At 41.9% G+C, this 20,441-nt stretch overlaps 1 protein-coding gene across 3 annotated transcripts in view; it reads right to left on the bottom strand.

Moving 5' to 3' along the window:
- The window catches only part of vps8 (VPS8 subunit of CORVET complex), a 227,585-nt gene that overhangs the window by 69,673 nt on the left and 137,471 nt on the right, over positions 1-20,441 (bottom strand). For all 3 annotated transcript variants that reach the window (XM_087236397.1, NM_001080616.3, XM_087236398.1), the window contains 1 exon segment: positions 851-931. In XM_087236397.1, coding sequence (XP_087092523.1) covers positions 851-931 — 81 coding nt within the window.

The raw sequence follows: 20,441 nt of genomic DNA, 5'->3' as shown, positions 1-20,441 counted from the left end.
CCAACAACAGGCTGATGTGCATGCAAGGTCAAAAACACGTTCATTGTCTTATAATACGCATTCATTTTTACCTAATTATCCCATCAACTCCCATATGATTTGTTCAGCGATTCATTTGTTCGCAAACCCCTCCTTAGCGCGATGCTAATCTGCGCTGATTGGTCTGATGACCCAGTCTGCTGTTATTGTCGACTGTGTTCAGTGTGAGAAAAAGAGAAATGCCCACCATGCCCTATTAACAATTCTGAAGTAGTCCGAGTGCAGAGTGTATGTGTGAGCATACCTGCCAACACTCCCATTTTTCCTGGCAGTCTCCTGTATTTCAGACCCATCTCCTGCTTCCGTCCCGTTTTGTAATTTCTCTCAGAAAACTCACACGTAATTTCATATATATATATATATATATATATATATATATATATATATATATATATATATATATATATATATATATATATATATATATATATATATATATATATATATATATATAGTCTATTTTGGAGTAAGGCAGTAACAAAACAAAATGTGGAAAAGGTGAAGTGCTTTATACTTTCCAGATGCACTGTATCATGGTAAAGTGACATTATCTAAGGGAAATAAAATTCTGAAAACCAAATGTTTAAAATGTTCAACTTGTAACCACAAAATCAAAAACAATTGATATCACAAAGCTAAGGTTGGTTATTTAAGTATAATTTAAGCGTTTATGGTTCTGATTCCAAATCTGCTAATCGATTCCAATATTTTTTAAGAGAAAAGAAGAGCAAATACTTGATTTTTTTAAAACATCTTATTCTTTCTATGCAACAACTATGCTAATAACGTGCATGCACCCACAGTACAATACCTGTTCATAGTTGAAAGTCTCCAGCATTCCTAAAATGAGCCCCTGGATCTCAGCCAGTTTTCCTTTCCCATATACAGGATCCTGAAGGAGAACACAGGATACAAAGAGAACTTTAAGTCTCATAGCTTTGGTCTGGGTTGGATTTCACAGGATTCTATTAGTAAAAAAACAGTTCTGAAGTTAATTTTAAAGAAACATTCTGCAGAAATACACACAAATCAGACAGCATAAGAGAGTAACAGTATGGTCTGTTAGACAGCATTCACAATGACAGCTGATAACCCTCAGATGATGAAAGAGTGCAGTGTCAGAAACAGCACATACATACACACACAGCCATCTCTAGCTGTTATCATAGGACTGCACACACTTGGGCAATTCTGTGCACGGTTGGAGCTCAGATTGAAGGAGTCACAAACATCAAGACCTAGAAGACTCTACCTGTCTGTCGCTCACACAGGGATGCCTGCACACACACAGATGCCTACACACTGTATCCCTGTAACAATATCATACTCATGTCATTATATAACTTCATGTCTCTTTAAACCACATAAACCTTTACACACATACAAACACACTGAAATTGCTTGTTTTATAAGAACTACCCAAACCATGATTTTTTTATATTCTGTTCGTTTACTTCAACCTTACCCTAAACCCAACCCTCACAGAATCATTCTGCAGAGAGAGAAAGAGAGAGACTAACAGAATTGGTTTATTCTGAAGGGCAAAGGGGTACAGAAATACCGCTGTCATTGGGAAAACAAACAACAAGGTCCCGTAATGGCCAGCACAACATTTTCTCAACACAGTAAAAGTTATTTTCCTTAAGGGAACAAACTTTTTTATTGATTCTGATCTGATAATTTATTGTACTGAGAGATTAGGGAAATAAAATTGTGCATTCTAAACATAAAATTCCTTCCTTCCAAATGCAGTCAATTCCCAAAGACCATATCTGCTCTCCCTCGGAAAAGACCATCCATCACACAAATATCTGGAATATCAAATACCAGAAACTCAGGTTTTTATAATGGCATATTTTTTCAAACCAATAATTTCTACAATGTCTATAACTTTAGATTATTATTGTTTTACAATATTATTGTTTTAGATTTATTATATTACACTATCTAATAATTGACAACTTATGGAGCCAAACCACTGGCATATAGCACACAGAAGGTGCATAACAAGGCAAATGAACAGTGTTTACTCTTTAATTCTACATAGAGGTAGTCTTGGATGAATTTAAAGAATACTATCTCTAAGTTTCACATTCCTTTTTGTGCGATTGCTGAGATAGCTAAACGTGCTACATTTTAGAAAACTCATGCAATTACAAAAAACACCAGTAAATTAAGAAAAGATCTTCATCCGTTTGACAAATCCTCACAATAATACACACACTTCAAGGGCTCTATTTTGACGATCCAGGTGCAAAGTGCAAAGCACAGGCCGCAAAAGCATTCAGGGAACGTCCGAATCAACTTCTGCTATTTTAAGGACGGAAAAATTTGCTTTGCTCTGTGGCGTATGGTCTAACAGCGTTGAGCTTGTTCTCTTAATGAGTTATAGGTGTGTTTTGAGAATAAACCAATCAGTCTCATCTGCCATTCCCTGTAAGAGTCAGTTGCGTCGCGCTATGGCGCATTTGCTATTTACATGGTCGATTTTGTAAGTGGAAAAACTGAATGCTTAACTAGCAGGAAACAGTTAAACAGACCATCTACAGCGTGAGAATGAGGGCCTACTCACACTATGCCATCCGTACCGTGCCCAGGCCCGTTTCCCGGATCGTTTGAGAAGTGCCCGGTTGGAAGAGGTGTGCCTGAGCGCAGTTCACTTGGGCTTTGGCGCGGTACCCTTGTGTGTGAGTGCAAAACGCGCCAAAGCCCGAAACTGAAAGTGAGACGTGACTTTTAAGGGACTGTTTCATATGGATTTATTAATGATTACTTTTCAGTGAACGCAAACTGCCGTCGTTTATTAAAGACGCAAACTCCTCACTTCACGACAGCTGCGCGCCTTTAGCAGACCTCCTCATTCCTGCAGCATGAGAGCTTTATAATTGTTTATGAGCGCCAAAAGTGGCGGATCTGTACGGCGAAATATCTGACTGCGTGTCCCCGCATCTCTAAGGACTGTTTGGCGAAATATTTGACGGCATATCAAACGACTGAAACGATATAACTAGAGAAATCTCCACTGTGCTGCTGAGTGAGAGAGTGCTTCTAACTGAACAGCCCAGCAGCGATGACGTAAGCGTGCCGAAGCCCGTTTGTGGTGTGAGCGCGGGCCATCGGGGGAGATGGGAGGGGGGACAAGCGTGCTTTGGCCCGGTTCGAGGCAACTGTACCTAGTGTGAGTACGGCCTGAGAGAATGAGCCTATTTATTCTTTACTTTCACTTTCACTCTTACTCTCGTGGATAGGGTAACGTGTTGTGTGCACAGATATCCATTAGCCTATACATACTTAATTGAGTTTATTAAGCGCAAAGATTTGTTTTAAAACTATTTCTAAATTCAGTTCTGATTTTCAGCAAACAAATAAATGAACAATAATAACGAAGTGTGGTCAAAAACTGAGTTATTTCCAAATACACATGCTGTGCCCTATATGGTCTAAAACCTGACAGGTGGGCAAATCTAAGCTTGTTTTTAATAAAACAAATATAAATATGCATATAATAAATACTAATAATAATAACATTTTACAAAAGCAAATTGTCATAAATAAACTAAAAAAAGCCCTCCGCCCAAGATGAAGGCATGGAGGCAGTAGTTTTTATATTTATGTAGGCTAGAAAATAATATTTTTTGTAATATTTTAATCCTTTAATTCTTTTTTATTTGTAAAGATATTTGCATTGTAACAAATATGGCCGACCAGACACATAATTATTTAGCTTTTATTCCGCAACTGAGCCAACCTTTTCCCAGGGAAGACTCGAAACCTGATTCCAAGGTATTTACGACCCAAAAGGAATGTGCCATGTAGCATTGAACAAAAAACGGTTCAGGACTTTTTAAGCTCCTTGCTTAAGAATGATGTTTTAATGTAAACTTTACTCTCTTTTTATGTGTAATCATGTGTTTTGCAACATTTCCCTTGCTCCTGTATTAATATTATTGGTTTGAATAATTCTGTATAAATGTTTAACTGTACCGAAGCTAAACAAGCTCTTATACTGTTCGTGTTTAGACTTTTCGTAAAGCTTACTTGCTGTACGAGTGTAACATATTAACATTTTAAGAGACTTTAACATTTCTGTCCCAATTTGCATAAAATTTGCCTATGCAAATTCCACTGCCTCGGACAAAGCCCCATAAACCAGATGCAGAGAGGTTAGTTTCTAATTGGTCAACTTTCCATGGAGGGTGGATCTGAACCCGACCTATATAAGCTGGGACCAAAGCTACGCCCCTCTCTCTCTTTCTCTAGTCTCTCTTTGAACCGCAACTCTTGAACCTCTCTCTTGAACCCGGCTCTGCTCTGAAACACGCTGTTTTGAAACTTTTCTTCAATATCTTTGCAACTTCTTCAGAAATTAAAAACGAGACATAAGCAGAGAAACCTCCAAGAAAGCAGGCGGAAACCCAGACAGAAAGGGTTAATCGCACAGCTCGGACATTTCACATCCCAGAATCCTTTTGCTGCTTCAACTTCAAACACGGACTCACCCCCCTCCAACACTCGTGCGAACAAAGGTACAACCAGCAGAACCACATGCTCAACCAAGGGAGCCTCTTTACATCACATGGACACGCAAGTACACTTCCATTTCAACTGATGTAGACTAAATGCAACTCTAAAAGACCCTAGAAGGGTTATATTGAATTTGATTGTTTGGTTTGCTTAGTTTGCTCTTACAAACTCCGAGGTTCTCCCATCATTACATCTTCTCAACCTCTTACTTCACGTTCGTTAATCTTCTCTATTTTCTAATGAATGTGTGTTTGTGTTAGGTGTTTGTTTCTGTTAGATTAGTCAATAAAGTTTACTTTTGTATAAAGAAAGGTGCCTGTGTATATTTATGAATCTAATGTCTTAAACTTTGATCTTCTTACCCTGCTCAAACTTAATGGGTTTATTTTGATAGCATCGCTGGAAAATTCGTTTGTTCAGATCTAAAGAGTAGATTCATTTGAAGCCCCATTCAAATGAATCTTCCTCCTGTTAAGCTAGCCCGCTATATATATAATGCACTGTAATCTAAATCATAACTATTAACATTATAATGGCGGAAAAGGCGAGGGAAGAATAACCTTGAGCTAATTTACTACAGTAATTATGGTGTAGATATGCGAGCACTTTAATATACATTATAATCTTTTACAGATTTTTGATGTAGATATGCGTGCAAGTTAATCTACATTATTGTTATAATTTGCTACATGTTTATTGGTGGAGAATAAACAAAGCATTAAATATTTTACAGCATATTGCTGTACATCCTGTGTGTATTATGCAATGTTTAAGCAAGGCTCACTCTGCGCTGGACTTTAGACCTCTTTTGATTTATTGTGCAGTCTATTATAGCTCCTCAAAATTGCAACGCGCCAGCAATGCACCTCAACACACATCCTTGCAAATGCACCTCAATGCACATGCATTTGCTATTTAAACAGCATGGTTAAAAACGTCAAAATGACATTTGCGTCGAGCTGAAACTAGCAAACAACAATTGCGTTGTGTCTTGCACCGCATTGCATCGGGTGTGATAGGGCCCCAAGAGTTCACACTTAATAATGCTTGATGATAATAGCAGGTTTGGCATGCTATCCTGGGTGAGAACCCTAAGCATGGAGATAGATAAGCCCAAGGCTCCCGTCTGGTCAATAAGCATTTAAAGAGATACAAGATCTGGTAGGTCTCGAGAGCTTCCCGATTCGTTTGGCTTATTCCTTGATTAATAAAGACAGCTCAATAGGAATAGGCCGTCAACCACACCGGTGCTTACTCACCTAGAGAAGCTCAGTATTAATGTAGTTGAGACTGTTACTATTATTTAATTTAATTGTGCCTCATGTCTTTAGACTGTCGGAGGAAAGTGGAGTATATGGGGAAACCCAAGCAAACACGGGGAGAACATATAAACCTGCACAGAAATGCTGACTGGCCAGCTAGGACTTGGACCAGTGACCTTCTTTCTGTGAGGCAGCAGTGCTAGTCACTGAGCCACCGTGTCACCCGATCCTAGAAATAAGGAAGAGGGAAAAGGGGTGGGGGTTCTTCCCAAGCGAAGATAGGGAGTAAAGTTAGGCTGGATATTTATGTTAGATTTGAAATAATCCGATTGGCTAGCTGATTACTGATAGGGACCAGCTGTGGTATCACATGCTCCTCTATCACATATCACATGCTCCTCTTGAAATTAGTTTGTAAATATTCACATAAAAAAACACGCTGCATTTTCCCACAACAAAAATAAATTAATAAAACATGCTTCATTTTCTCACAACGAAGACACTAGCCTTTTGTAAATAAAATGGAACACACACACAAAAAAAATGTTTCAGGGGCACCCTAAAACAAGATGGACGCTGCTGCAAAATGTTTATTGAGCTGTGACTATGGCTTAGTGAAGTTGTAGGTGATCTTTGAAAGGTAAGTTTTTGTTTTTATATTTTAACATTGTGATTCTCTTGTCTTTTGTATTTTATTAGACTAAAGAACCATACCCAAAATGGCTAAGTCAGTCATGTTTAGGGTCCCATTGAAACATTTCCATTGCTGTCAAAAAAATAAAGATTTTTTTTTTTATTTGCTAATGTTTTTGTAATTGCATGTGTTTTTTATGGTGTATTCACACCAGATACGGATGAAGCGACAATCACGAGTGATTTACATGTTAAGTCAATGCAAGGATGTGAATAGACATCCTGCAGTACTATTCGTACAAATGAGGTGGCACGGAAGACACGATTCGTGTAAATAATTCGCTCGAGTTAGAAAATCTTAACTTCAGCAGAGATTCATGCCACCTCAACCAATCAGAACTAGCTCTAGTATGGACGTGATTATGATGTAGCACCTGTTGTTGGTGTCCCAAAGAGAAATCCTCTTGTTGACACCGAGAAACAGCTCATCAAAGTGTTTTTGGCTCAGCTGGAAGCATCATTAAAACAGTTTATAGTTTCTGGATGATTGAATGAACTCCCTGAGCTGGGTGCACCGCTGAAAGGATCTAGTAGTCTCAGGCCCCATTTACACTAATATGTTTTAGTTTTAAAAGTTTTGCTATGATTAAGACTTCCTTCAATATTAAGCATAGGTTACACAAATTTCAGTCTTGCATCCTTTGCTTGTAAGTTCAGACTTCACAAGTTTGATATGGTAAACAAACTCCAGAGGACACATTGGGTAAATCTTCAAAGTAAACTGTATTTCATATCCCCATTCACATCACCCTGCAGGCTACGCTGTTTCACTGTCTCAACAATGAAATGAAAACATGATCTAAGGAACGCTCCGTTACTAAAGTAATCCTCGTTCCCTAAATGAGGGGAACGGAAATGCTATGTGGAAACTTCAACTATGGGGATTTCGTCAGTATCCAAAAGGGTTCCTAAAAGGGTATATAAATGGGCCAATGAAATGCCAATGAGTTGCACAGCTGGCACTACTTACAATCAATTTGGAATATAAGCGCAGCACGTGCCAAGCTGATGCTTTTTGATGCTCCTTTTCTAGTTAAAGAGACTTTCACGCCCAACAGCTAAGGGGCAAACATTGTGGCGAAGGTACATAGCCCCAGAGTCAGATGCTGGGGGCCTTGGTGGAATCTCTTGAGGGTTCGCCAAGTAGGGAACTTAACTGACAAAGCGAGAAAGTGCACGTATCTCCGCCTTAGAGAGAAATTCCTAATTTATCGGGGTTTCCCAGCACAAGTGAAGAAATCGTCTCCCCTCAAAGAAAAAAAATAAATCTTGCTATGTGTTAGGTGTCACCCAGCCCGCAGCTCCACAATGTCTGTTAGAGAGGAACCGCATGCTAACGCCCAAAAGGATGCGTGTTCTGAGTTGGGGGGGTTCTCACTCCTGGTGGACACGGCTCGCATTGGCTCTGATAAGCAAGGGAGATGGCATCCACTGTTTAGTGGGTTTGTTCCAAAATCTGTTTAGATACGGCACTTCCCTTCTGCCAATCATCATGACAGATAAAGAGCTGCTCAGACACTCTAACAGCTCTGAGTACAATCCGTATAATACGCAAAGCGCGAACAGGACACAGCAATATAGGGGTTGCGTCTGCCTCCTCCATGTGCAGTGTTCGTTTACTGGATTTAGCGGCGCCCTGGGGCGGGGAGCGCTGGTTGCCTGTGAGGTGCTCGGCGGGTCGCAGGCAGGTGCCCTAGGCAAGAAGCAGAGGATGTGTATGATTCGGCGGGGGGAGCGGTCTTACATCCCCGCCGATAGATAACTCAGCCCATCGCATCCTACTGCACAGCCGTGAATTCACTGATGGTGTTACTGAACAGGCCAGCCTGGGATATGGGCAAGTTAAGAAAGCGGACTTTGTCAACTTCGCGCATATTTTTTTTCAAGTTTAGCCAGAGGTGGCATTCCAGGACCACTAATGTGGCCATCGTTTTTCTCAAGGCACACGAAGTGGACTTTTGATTCGTAGAACACAGTCGTTTTCGGTGTGGGGCTCAGGCTTTTCAGTTTTCCTAAAGCACATAAAGCAGGTAATCTCTCAATAAAATCAATGTTAGCCAATTAGCAACAAAGCTACAGTCTTCAGGCAGACAGAAACCCAGCCCATGACATGAATCTGCGTATATTGTAAAGTGAATTTGTCATGCCAATGAAAAGAATTTGACGAGCAAATGGACCGAGTAAACTCAAACTATTCATGCGTCTATTTACAAGGAAAAAGCACAATTTATTTGCATGTGCTGCGTGTGCTGTAAGGACAGCATTAAATTGCAGCACGTTAAGCTCTCTCTGACTTCTGTGTCCTGTTATGTTAAGCATTTTGTGTATTCTAAATGAAATCATATGATATTTGAACACTTTCTGCATTGTTTAACTAAAATATCTTGACCGAAAAGGAACTTCAAAGGAATTAAATACTCTATTAATTTAAAGTTAAAGCAATTTATTATTTAAATTGACATTAGTTATTAAAGTGTTAATTTTTTCAGCAATTCCAACTCCACCCTTTAGTGATGCATGATTCTTCAGAAACAGCCATTACTGTTATCACTGTTATCATCACAGTTTATCATAATTGTGCTATATTTTTGTGAAAATTGTGATTCTTTTGCAAGAATCCTTGGTTTCTAAAGTACAGTGCAACATTGCATATCACTTTTCATATATGATCATTTTATAAAAATAGAGTTGTCTTTCTAAACATATGATAAATTACACTATGTCACTTTCGAGGCCTCATCGCATGGTTCATGGGGCCATTCAAGATTTGAAGTACACAAATGGCAGTAATTATAAATCATGTAGAGCATTACTACTGCTTCGGGAAGAGATAAAAAGAAAGTAGAAAAAGAAAACAAATTACTCCTACATGTTTGACTTAGATGAGTATCCTTGACTAAATTCCTTATAAATGCATAAAAATCCCACTTCAGCTGCAGGTGTTATTTGCCTTCTCAAACAACAAATATTCCTATTTAGACACCCTGTAAACTAAATAAACACTAAATGTAAAAACAAATTATAAAAGTTATAATATAATCAACTTTATACACAGCAGGATTTACAAGTTCTCTTCTAAAAATATAGAATTATGTCTTCACATGATGCATCCAAACATAAATTATACTGACTGACATATGAAAAAAAAAAAAAAAACAGGGACTGTTATTAGAAGAAATATCACAATTGCAGCAGAGGCGCTATCTTGTTGAAAACAGCATTATTCTGGCCAGAAATACAGTACAAAAGAAAACTGACAAGTTTTTCACTCCTGACTGCTGTAATCCATTTTTCGAGGAAAATCCTTTCAGAAAGTCATGGAATTGTATTAGTAAGTTATTTAATTTGCCTTCAGAGCAAATGTAATATTTGCTTTGGCCTCCTGTTATGTACTTCAGCTTACCCAGCTCCACCCATTCGCACTCCAGTATTGAGGAAAAATTACCCATATACACAGGAAATATACTGTACTTTATGGTATATATAAATTTAAAATAAATTAACTGGGGGTAATATAAACATACTCCCTTCAGAACGCCATTATCTGACACATCTAAAAAATAAAACTAAAAACTTTTGCAGATTACTGTGGCAGGTAAATATTCCATCCATTCCAGATTGTGCCAGTTTGCTATTACTGAGTGAACCAGTTAAGAAGATGGAAATTAAGCTGTCTAACATTCTACAAGATCTAAGCAGGAGTGTGTTTCCCAGTAGGGCTGCACAACAGTTTGATGTAAAATTGCATTTGCAATTTAGAAACAGCTGTGATTGTCTTGTACATCTCGTAAGTAAAGTACAGTGATGTGATCAGGTACAGTACATGTCCTCCAAAGGCTAGTCCAGCTAGTAAGTAAGTTATATGTATTTATATAGTGAATTTATTGTGTATGGCCATACACCCAAAGCACTTCACAATCATGAGCGGGGTTTCTGCACGGGGTTTCGCTGGACGTGACCGAATTGAAGGCCACTTTACATGTATGGCTAATATTATGATGTTCGTGGAACCGATAAATGATTTAGTTTAACTCTTTTCCTACAGTTAACAAGAGAAAATGCTTCCCTGCCATTGACAAGTTTTACAGTAATCTGTGTTTTATGTGTATTACGGTAGGGGAAGCCCTAACACATGTCTTGAGTGAGGTACATGATGTCAGATGCTCCGGGGAGTAAAATCTGAGAAAACTAAGATTGTGGGTAAAAATAAGAGTTATAGAACCTTTTTTTGGCTTAATTCCTAACATTTTAGATCTGTTTTAGACAAGAGACCAAAATAAAGAAGCTTTATTTCTATGATTTGTGTCATTGTCATTATATCAGATTGCACACCTAACATAGGCTACCTAATATGATTAATTATATTTCTTCTGGAGAAAATCTTATTTGTTTTATTTCAGCTAATAATAAGAATAAGAATAAGAGACAATTTTGATTTTCTAAACACTATTTTTAAGGTAAATATTATTAGCCCCTTTAAGCTTTATATTTTTTCGATAGTCTACAGAACAAACCATCATTATACAATAACATGCCTAATTATCCCAAACATGCCTAGTTAAAAATAAATAAATAAATAAAATAACATTGTTATTTATATTTATATATATATATATATATATATATATATATATATATATATATATATATATATATATATATATATATATATATATATATATATATATATAATTTTTATTTGTTTATTTATTGCAAAATTGTCTGCAAATTTCTAAGAATTACCACCACAATTTTTTTTTATTTTTCATTTTTATTTCAAAAAATGAAAAAGAATTGTGAAAAACTAAGAGGTTTGTATAGTGTCTCATTCGCTTTACTGGGGCATTAGGACCCACAGAGACCACAGGATGAGCACCCCCTGCTGGCCTCACTAACACCACTTCCAACAGCAACCTAAATATTCCATGTGGTTTCCCATTCAGGTACTGACCAGGCTCAACCCTGCTTAGCTTCAGTAAAAACGGTGTTGGGCTGCAGGGTGATATGGCTGTGGCTAAACCAGTTTGCCTCAGCTGATGACATGCTAAGACCAGTTTTGTGATATACCACACATTTGGTGTTTCCCACCACACTACAACCCCCTCTGTTCAATTTCTGCTGTGCAGTACACGTGAAATGGAAATCAATTGTACTGTGTGAATTAGAAATACTAATAATGATTTAATGATATATACTTAAATCATACTTTTAATGATTTGCAAGATTACATGCTGCGCACAGCCTGTATAGCTGCAGGTGTCTCTATGCAGGTGTAAGAGCACGTTAAACATCTGTGGATGATGTAATACTGTATATTGATTGTGATCATCTGTTAGTATAAGTTGATAGGGTTCATCATAACCTTTCCCTTTCCCTGTCAGAAGTGCATTTGCATTCACAGCAGCAGACTAATAATTACACGCTGTGAGCAAATGCCATCAAATGTCACCATCAGCAGCCAGGCTGAACCAGAGCTGCTCAGATAGATGCTGAAGCAGGGAGATTAATAAATCAACATAGGCAAGAAAAAAAGAGACTACCCCTGAATCAAAATGAACATGAGGAATGTCAAGTGAAATCAAATGTTTGGTTTTAGATATTTTTCTCAGTTCAAAGTTTCCTGGGAAGGTATAGTACCAAGCAGTAACCGTAAAATTGTGATTCAAAATACTATTAAATAAAATAGCTTTTTTATTTAAATTTTTATTTCACCTACATTTTGGTTTAAAAATTCCAACAGTTTTTGTGCATATCTGTAATAATATTATTTTATTAGATACTGTATGTCACTACATTACATAAACTGGTTTAAATATATATATATATATATATATATATATATATATATATATATATATATATATAAATATATATATATATATATATATATATATATATATATATATATATATATATATATATATATATATATATATATATATATATATATATATATATATATATATATATACATATATATATATTAGCGCTGTCAAAATTAACGCGTTAACGCATAACGCATGAAATAATTAACGTGTAAAAAAAATTAACGCAATTAACAACGTTTTTTTTTTTCCCTGTTGTGGCCAGGGCAGACGGCGGGCAGTTTCCCGCTGTTTTGACGTACTTTTTGGGCCGGGCTGATCATCTTCTTATGATCTGATCGGCCCATAAAACACAGACTGTCATGTTTTTATCCCTCAGTGATTGACGGTGCTGTGAGTTGTTACGCTCTGAAAGTAAGATGTTTCTTTTCCGGACAGAGCGACTGCGTAACATTATCTGCAGCCCATTGGTTCTTTTCTTTATTGACATTGGGCTGACCCAATCACAATCTTCCATTTTGGCCTCTGTGTAAGGTAGGTGTGTATTCGTCAAAATAGCCAAGAGGCACGCCTGTTTTTCACGCGCGGGTCCGCGCCGCGGGAGAGCAGGCTTTTGCGTCTGCACTCTGCAGCGGGGCACAGATCGTTCGAGGTAACAGAAGTAACCCTTCGTTCCCAGAGGAGGGGAACGGAAGTGCTATAAGTGGATTTGATGTTCTAAATCTACGTATGGGAGATTCGGTTCAGAAGCTACTTGTCTGAAAGAGTATTGAACGGGCCAATGAAAGCAATGAATTGGCAGCGTAAGCTTGCGCAGGTGTGCTGCATTGCCAATTAACTGAGCATATAAGCACACCTGGCGTCAGCAAACGCCATCCTTTTTAAGCTGAAGAGACTTTTAAACAGCTAAGGGACAGTCATTATGGCGACAAAGTATAGCACTTCCGTTCCCCTCCTCACCAACGCCTCCGATGAGAGGGCAGTTAGGCAAGCGTGACGTACCCAAATCATGGAAGGCGCGGTCCTCCAACGTGCCCTTGGCCCTAACTTATCCCCACTTCAAAAAGAAGCTTTACGTAATAGGTATATTTTTTTGGGAGTCGCTAGCGTCTGGATAATTCTAGGAAATACGACAGTACGTTGGGAAGCGTGCAATCCCGGTAGGGAGGACGCTGCGGAGACCATCCGCACCCAATAGGGAGACAAATGGAATTACATATAGACTAACCCTAAGGAGGGGGAGTGCGCATAAGAAGGTGGTTAGCGGATAGGGAAAGCACGGGTCCACCCAGGGGGGGGACTTAACCGTGGCGGAAATAAGCATATGGGGATCACCAGCGGGGAACGCACATAGCAGGCACCAATACCCAAAAACGCGGGCTGACCAGCGGGCAGACCTAACGTAGTGGGCCAGCAAGTGACTCCTCCGCTGAGTCAGTGCTGGGGGCCTCGGAGGAATCTGCAGGGCTCACCGACAGGGAACTTACTGACAGACAGGAAGGTGCACATCTCTCCGTGTTAGGAAAAAAAGGCACCGCAAGCGTGATACAACGCCCCACCGAGTTGTTCCCTCAATCACCAAGGGTTACCTAACACCCTTGAGGAAACCGGCTCCACTCGCAGATTGTAAAACCTTGCAAATGTGTTGGGTGTCGCCCAGCCCTCAGCTCTACAAATGTCTGTTAAAGAGGCGCCGTGTGCACACGCCCAAGAGGATGCAACGCTCCGAGTGGAGTGCGCACGCACTCCCGGGGGACGCGGCTGACCTCTGCTCAAATAAGCACATGAAATGGCCTCCACAATCCAGTGGGATAATCTTTGTTTGGACACGGCACTTCCCTGCTGCCGTCCGTCATAACAAAGAGCTGCTCAGAAGATCTAAAGTACTGAGTACGGTCCACATAAATGTGCAGGGCGCGAACTGGACAGAGTAAGGAAAAGGCTGGGTCTGCCTCCTCCAGGGGCAGCTCTTGCAGGGTTACTACCTGATTTCTAAAGGGAGTTGTAGGAACCTTGGGCACATAATCCGGGCGGGGTCTCAGGATAACGTGAGAAAAATCCGGCCCGAATTCCAGGCACGAGTCACTGACCGAAAATGCCTCCAGGTCCCTGACCCTCTTAATGGAGGCCAACGCGACCAGCAGAGCTGCCTTCAGGGACAGAAATCTTAAGGATACTGAATCGAGTGGCTCGAAGGGATCAGATCGCAGGCTCGTGAGAACGAGGGCGAGATCCCAGGAGAGCATGAGAGGGGGGCGAGTTGGAATAATTCGCCTAGCACCTCTGAGGAACCGGATGATGACAGTGCCTTGTCCCTGAGAAATTAGGTTCTCTCTTAAAGGGATCTGCCAGGGGAGGGCTGTCGCGAGGAGGGAGAGCTCTGATATCCAGGTCCGGTTGGGCCAGATGGGCGCAACTAACAGAACCTGCTCCTCGTCCTCCCTGACCTTGCACAGTAACTGCGCGATCAGGCTCACTGGGGGAAATGCATACTTGTATATGCCCCGAGGCCAGCTGTGGGCCAGTGCATCCGTGCCGAGAGGGCCCTCGGTCAGGGAATAAAACAACTAGCGTTCTCGGGGGAGGCAAACAGATCGATCTGGGCCTCCCTGAATCGCGCCCATATCAGCTGAACAGACTCGGGGTGGAGTCTCCATTCTCCAGAGGGAATCTGCTGCCATGAGAGTGCATCGGCTGCACGGTTGAGCATACCTGGGATGTGAATGGCGCACAGCGACTTCAGCCGCGGGTGACTCCAAAGGAGCAGACGGCGGGCGAGCTGAGACATGCGGCGAGAGCGCATACCCCCCATGCGGTTGATATACGGAGAGCAAGGAACACTGCCAACAGCTCTAGGCGATTGATATGACAATGCAGCTGGGCACCTACCCACAGGCCCGCAGCTGCATGCCCGCGACAAACCGGCTCCCCAGCCTGTGCTGGAAGCATCAGTTGAGACAACAACATGACTGGACGCCTGTCCCAGAGGCACACCGGCCTGCAGGAACGAGGGGTCGTTCAAGGGGCTGAGGGTGCGGCGACACAGCGCAGTAACAGAGACTCGGTGTGCGCCCGCATGCCATGCGCATCTTGGAACTCGATCTTGAAGCCAGTGCTGGAGTGGTCTCATATGGAGCAGTCCGAGTGGCGTGACAGCCGCAGCGGAAGCCATATGCCCCAGGAGCCTCTGAAAATATTTCATTGGGACCACTATTTTGCTGTCGAGCTCCCTCAGACAGTTCAGCAGCAGGCAAGCGCGCTCTCCGGAGAGGCGCGCTACCATGGTGACCGAGTCCAGCTTCATCCCGAGAAAAGAGATCCTCTGCACCGGGGCAAGTTTGCTCTTTTCCCAGTTGACCTGCAACCCCAATAGGCGAAGATGCCGGAGCACCTGGTCTCTGTGCGCAGTCAATTGCTCCCGTGAGTGGGCTAAAATCAGCCAATCGTCAAGATAATTGAGTATGCGGATGCCCGCGAGCCGATGGGGCGCTAGGGCACCCTCCGCGAGTTTGGTGAAGACCCGCAGAGACAGAGAGAGCCCGAAGGGGCGGACCTTGTACTGCCATGCTCGACCTTCGAACGCAAACCGCAGAAACTGACGAGGCGTGGAAGAATGGAGACATGAAAATACGCGTCCTTCAGGTCTATGGCTGCAAATCAATCCTGAGGGCGGACGCATCGAAGGATGCGCTTCTGCGTAAGCATTCTGAACGACAGCTTGTGAAGGCAGCGGTTCAAAACGCGCAGATCTAGGATTGGCAGTGACCCACCGCTCTTTTTGGGTACGATGAAGTACGGGCTGTAAAACCCGCTCTCCATCTCGGCTGGAGGTACCGGCTTGATTGCACCCTTCGCCAGGAGGGCAGCAATCTCCTCTCGCAAGACAGGGGCGGACAGGGGATTTACCCTGGTGAAATACACGCCCGTGAACTTGGGAGGCCGTTTCGAGAACTGAAGTTCGTAGCCGAGTCTGATCGTGCGTATGAGCCACCGCGAGGGGCTGGCCCACACTAACCAGGCAGGCAGAGCCCTCGCTAATGACGTCATCGCAGCAATCATTGACGTACCCGCGGAGGGGCAGCGCGCAGTGGGTGTGCTAATCCGGGGAGCGCGAGGGTCCCACAGAAGAGCTGGAGGAGAGCGATTCGCTCTGGCTCTGCACCCTGACTCCGGAGGGGGGGGCTTGGGGGCTGGGAGAAGGGAGACCGTCCCCCCAGCGCCCGTGAGCCACTCTGGAGCATGCAGACCCTGCGGGCTGAGAGGCATCGCGTCCCAGACTGGCAGGGCTTGAGCTGTGACATCCAGGGAAGGGGAAAAATGCTCATTGTTCGAATCTTTGGTGGCACTGAAAAGTACCGTTGGGATATGGGCCCCGCCCTCCAGCGGGGAAAGAGCAAATTTCCTCCTCTCAGGATGGCCTGTCTCAGGGACGATTCGCGGTCCGTTTAATGGACTTAGCGGCGCCCTGGGCAGGAGGGGCTTCCGGCATGCTCGACACGCCCGCTTCGCCGGAGGCGGAGGCGGGGCAGCGGCCGTTGGCGGGCGCCCTCGGCGAGGAGCAGCGGAGGTGGATGGCTCGTCAGGGGACGGAGTGGGCTTACGGTCCCGCCGATAGATGACATTGCACATCACATCCGACTGCTCCTTCACCGCCTTGAACTCCTGGGTGAATTCACCGATGGTGTCGCCAAACAGGCCAGCCTGCTATATGGGCGAGTCAAGAAAGCGAACTTTGTCAACATCGCGCATATCTGCCAGGTTTAGCCAGAGGTGGCGTTCCTGGACCACAAGTGTGGACATCGTCTTCCCCAGCGCACACGCGGCGGACTTAGTAGTCTGGAGAGCATAGTCGGTCGCGGTGCGCAGCTCGTGTAACAAGCCTGGGTTAGACCCACCCTCGTGCAGCTCGGCCAGTGCCTGCGCTTGGTAGCGATGGTAGGTGGCCATCGCGTGCAAGGCAGAAGCTGCCAGGCCCGCATCCTTGTAAGCTCTAGCTCCAAGGGAGGCAGATAACCTACAGGCTTTGGACGGGAGACGGGGCGGACCGCGCCAAGTAGGGGCGCCACGCGGACAAAGATTGACCGCAATGGCGCGCTCCACCTGCGGGATCGCCTCATACCCCCTGGCAGCTCCACAATCCAGGGTGGTGAGGGCGGAGGCGAACGCAGAGCCTACTGTGCACTTCCGGGAAGAAGGGGACGAGAGGCTTTAAAGGCTTAGCCTTTTGGTCCTCTACGCAACACCCATCTAGTCGGTCCGGCCGTGGGGCTGGGGGATGAACCATCTCCAACCCGACGGCCGAAGCAGCCTGAGAAAGCACGGCCAACATGTCTCCCAGTCCCCGAAGCTTGGATGGAGCGCTTGGAGGAGCGAGAGGTCCACGAGCCCTTAGACGGCGGATTATTTCTCGCTGGAACCCTCAGATCTGCCCGAGCGCCCGCTGCAGAGCACGAGGCGACTGGGGTGGCTCGCTCTCTTACGAAAGTTAGCCGCGATCTCAACTGTTCGACGGTCATGGCATCGCAGTGACGACATGAACCGCCCCCGAACATCACATTAACATGCTGGACCCCCAAACATGTAAAGCAGTGATCATGCCCATCATCCGGAGCCAGGAAACCCCCGCAACCAGAAACGCAGTCGGAGCGCCATCCTGAAAAGGACGTGTTGCACGACTGTTTTGCTCTTTTAGGAAAACTTGCAACAATATGCACTGCTCTGGAGGACCGGACCCAAAGGGACGCCAGGCAAGGGAGAAAACCCAGCTCGACCGTCTGCCGCTGCGTGGACTCGCTCTGGACCGGGAGACACTCGTTCGCTCGATGTGGCTGTAGTCAGCAAGAGGAACCCCCAGAGGAACCTTTCTCTGAAGCGAAAAGGATGGCGTTTGCTGGCGCCAGGTGTGCTTATATGTTCAGTTAATTGGCAATGCAGCACACCTGCGCAAGCTTACGCTGCCAATTCATTGCTTTCATTGGCCCGTTCAATACTCTTTCAGACAAGTAGCTTCTGAACCGAATCTCCCATACGTGGATTTAGAACATCAAATCCACTTATAGCACTGGAGTTCCCCAACCGAAGGGGAACAATATATTCTTGTCTATTCTATCTAGTTACCTATCTGTCCATATACATATACTTTTTTTTTACTTTTATTCTGCACCACGGCTGCGGCAACTTCCTCCTATAATGCTGTTTCCTTAACCTGCAAGTCTTTATTTTACAAATGATAAAAAAATGTCCGCTTCTCAAGCTCTGAGGAGTGTATGTCATGTATTTTAAGATGCACTCGGTCAGAAGACAAGCGCATGAGATATCATGACATAGTGTTTTTGATCGTAAGCATGACGTAGGCTTATAGTGACAATAATATTTATACAATATGGTTAATATAATGATATTTATACATGACCAAACTAGTGTGCAACTTTTGCAACTTTTTTTTTTACAGTTTTGTAGTTCTGCCCAAACAAATATTTGTTGCATTTTTTAATTGTTTAAGTTAATTTGATTGACAATGTAAAAGCTGTTAGCTAGGTTTGATGTTTCATTGTTGAGTTAAACATTTTTTAGGGTCTCTGACACATTGCTTTTATTATTTATCTTTATTTTATTAATCAACATTAACTGTGTGCGTCAGCAGGCAGTTTTTTTTATGCTCATTATTTTCTAGGCTCCCTCAAAACACAAAGGCACCCACATTTCCAGTGTGGATTATCATTTTATTTTAATAATAAATAAATAAAAAATGTAGTTTTTTAATTTGTCAACTCTCGTTATTTCCTATATATAGTAAACCTATTCAAGGGCATGCACAGATTTTCAATACTTTATTATTATTATTATTATTTTCCATATCTGTAATGCCTGTATTTTGGCATTTTTTGCAGTTCACTTAGAATCCAATATGGAAATCAATGTTTTCTTTATTGGCATTGATTGTTTTGAAATTCAAATGGAATTAACATGCCTGTGTTTTTATTTCTGTAATAAATATGGCTGTCATGCCAGGATCTTGATGGTTTATTGTGGGTATGTTGTTTACATGAAGAAATCTGTGTTACAAGTAAACAAAAATTCTAATAATGAATTATATTTTGAATTTAAATAGTATTTTTCTTGCGTTTACATTAATTTTACACTCGAATAGCTAAAATTACTAAAGTTTCAGTCTTTTAAACGCGATTAATCATGATAAATTTTTTTAAAAGTGCGATTAATTAGTTAATTTTTTTAATCGATTGACAGCATTATATATATATATATATATATATATATATATATATATAAATAATATAAAAATCAAAGAGAGTTAAATGTTTTCAAGCTATATTTTTTTCCGAAAGTCGATAGAACAAATCATCATTATACAATAACTTGCCTAATTACCATAACTTGCCTAGATAACCTAATTAATCTAGTTAAGCCTTTAAATGTCACTTTAAGCTGTATAGAAGTGTCTTGAAAAATATCTAGTCAAATATTATTTACTGTCATCATGAAAAAGATAAAATAAATCAGTTATTAGAGATGATTTATTAAAACTATTATTTTTATAAATGTGTTGAAAAAATCTTCTCTACGTTAAACTGAAACTGGGGAAAAATAAACAGGGGCTAATATATATATATATATATATATATATATATATATATATATATATATATATATATATATATATATATATATATATATATATATATATATATATATTTTTTTTTTTTTTTTTGTTTGTTTGTTTTTTTTTTTTTACACACACACACACACACACAGACACAGACACACACACAGACACACACACACACACACACACACACACACACACACACACACACACACACACACACACACACACACACACACACACACACACACACACACACACACACACACACACACAGACACAGACACAGACACACACACACACACACACACACAGACACAGACACACGCACACACACACATCCAATAATTTCCATGACTTTTCCAAAACTTTGTGGGTTTTTCTGTTTTTTTACAAAACTTTTTCAGGCCTGGAAAATTCATGTCAAAATTCCATTCCAAAATTCCAAAATTCCATGAAATTCCAAAATTTCCA

This window comes from Danio rerio, chromosome 1 (genome assembly GCF_052040795.2).
Source record: "Danio rerio strain M-AB ecotype USA chromosome 1, GRCz13ab, whole genome shotgun sequence".
NCBI lineage: Eukaryota > Metazoa > Chordata > Actinopteri > Cypriniformes > Danionidae > Danio > Danio rerio.
This window is presented reverse-complemented; position numbering and strand designations above follow the sequence as displayed.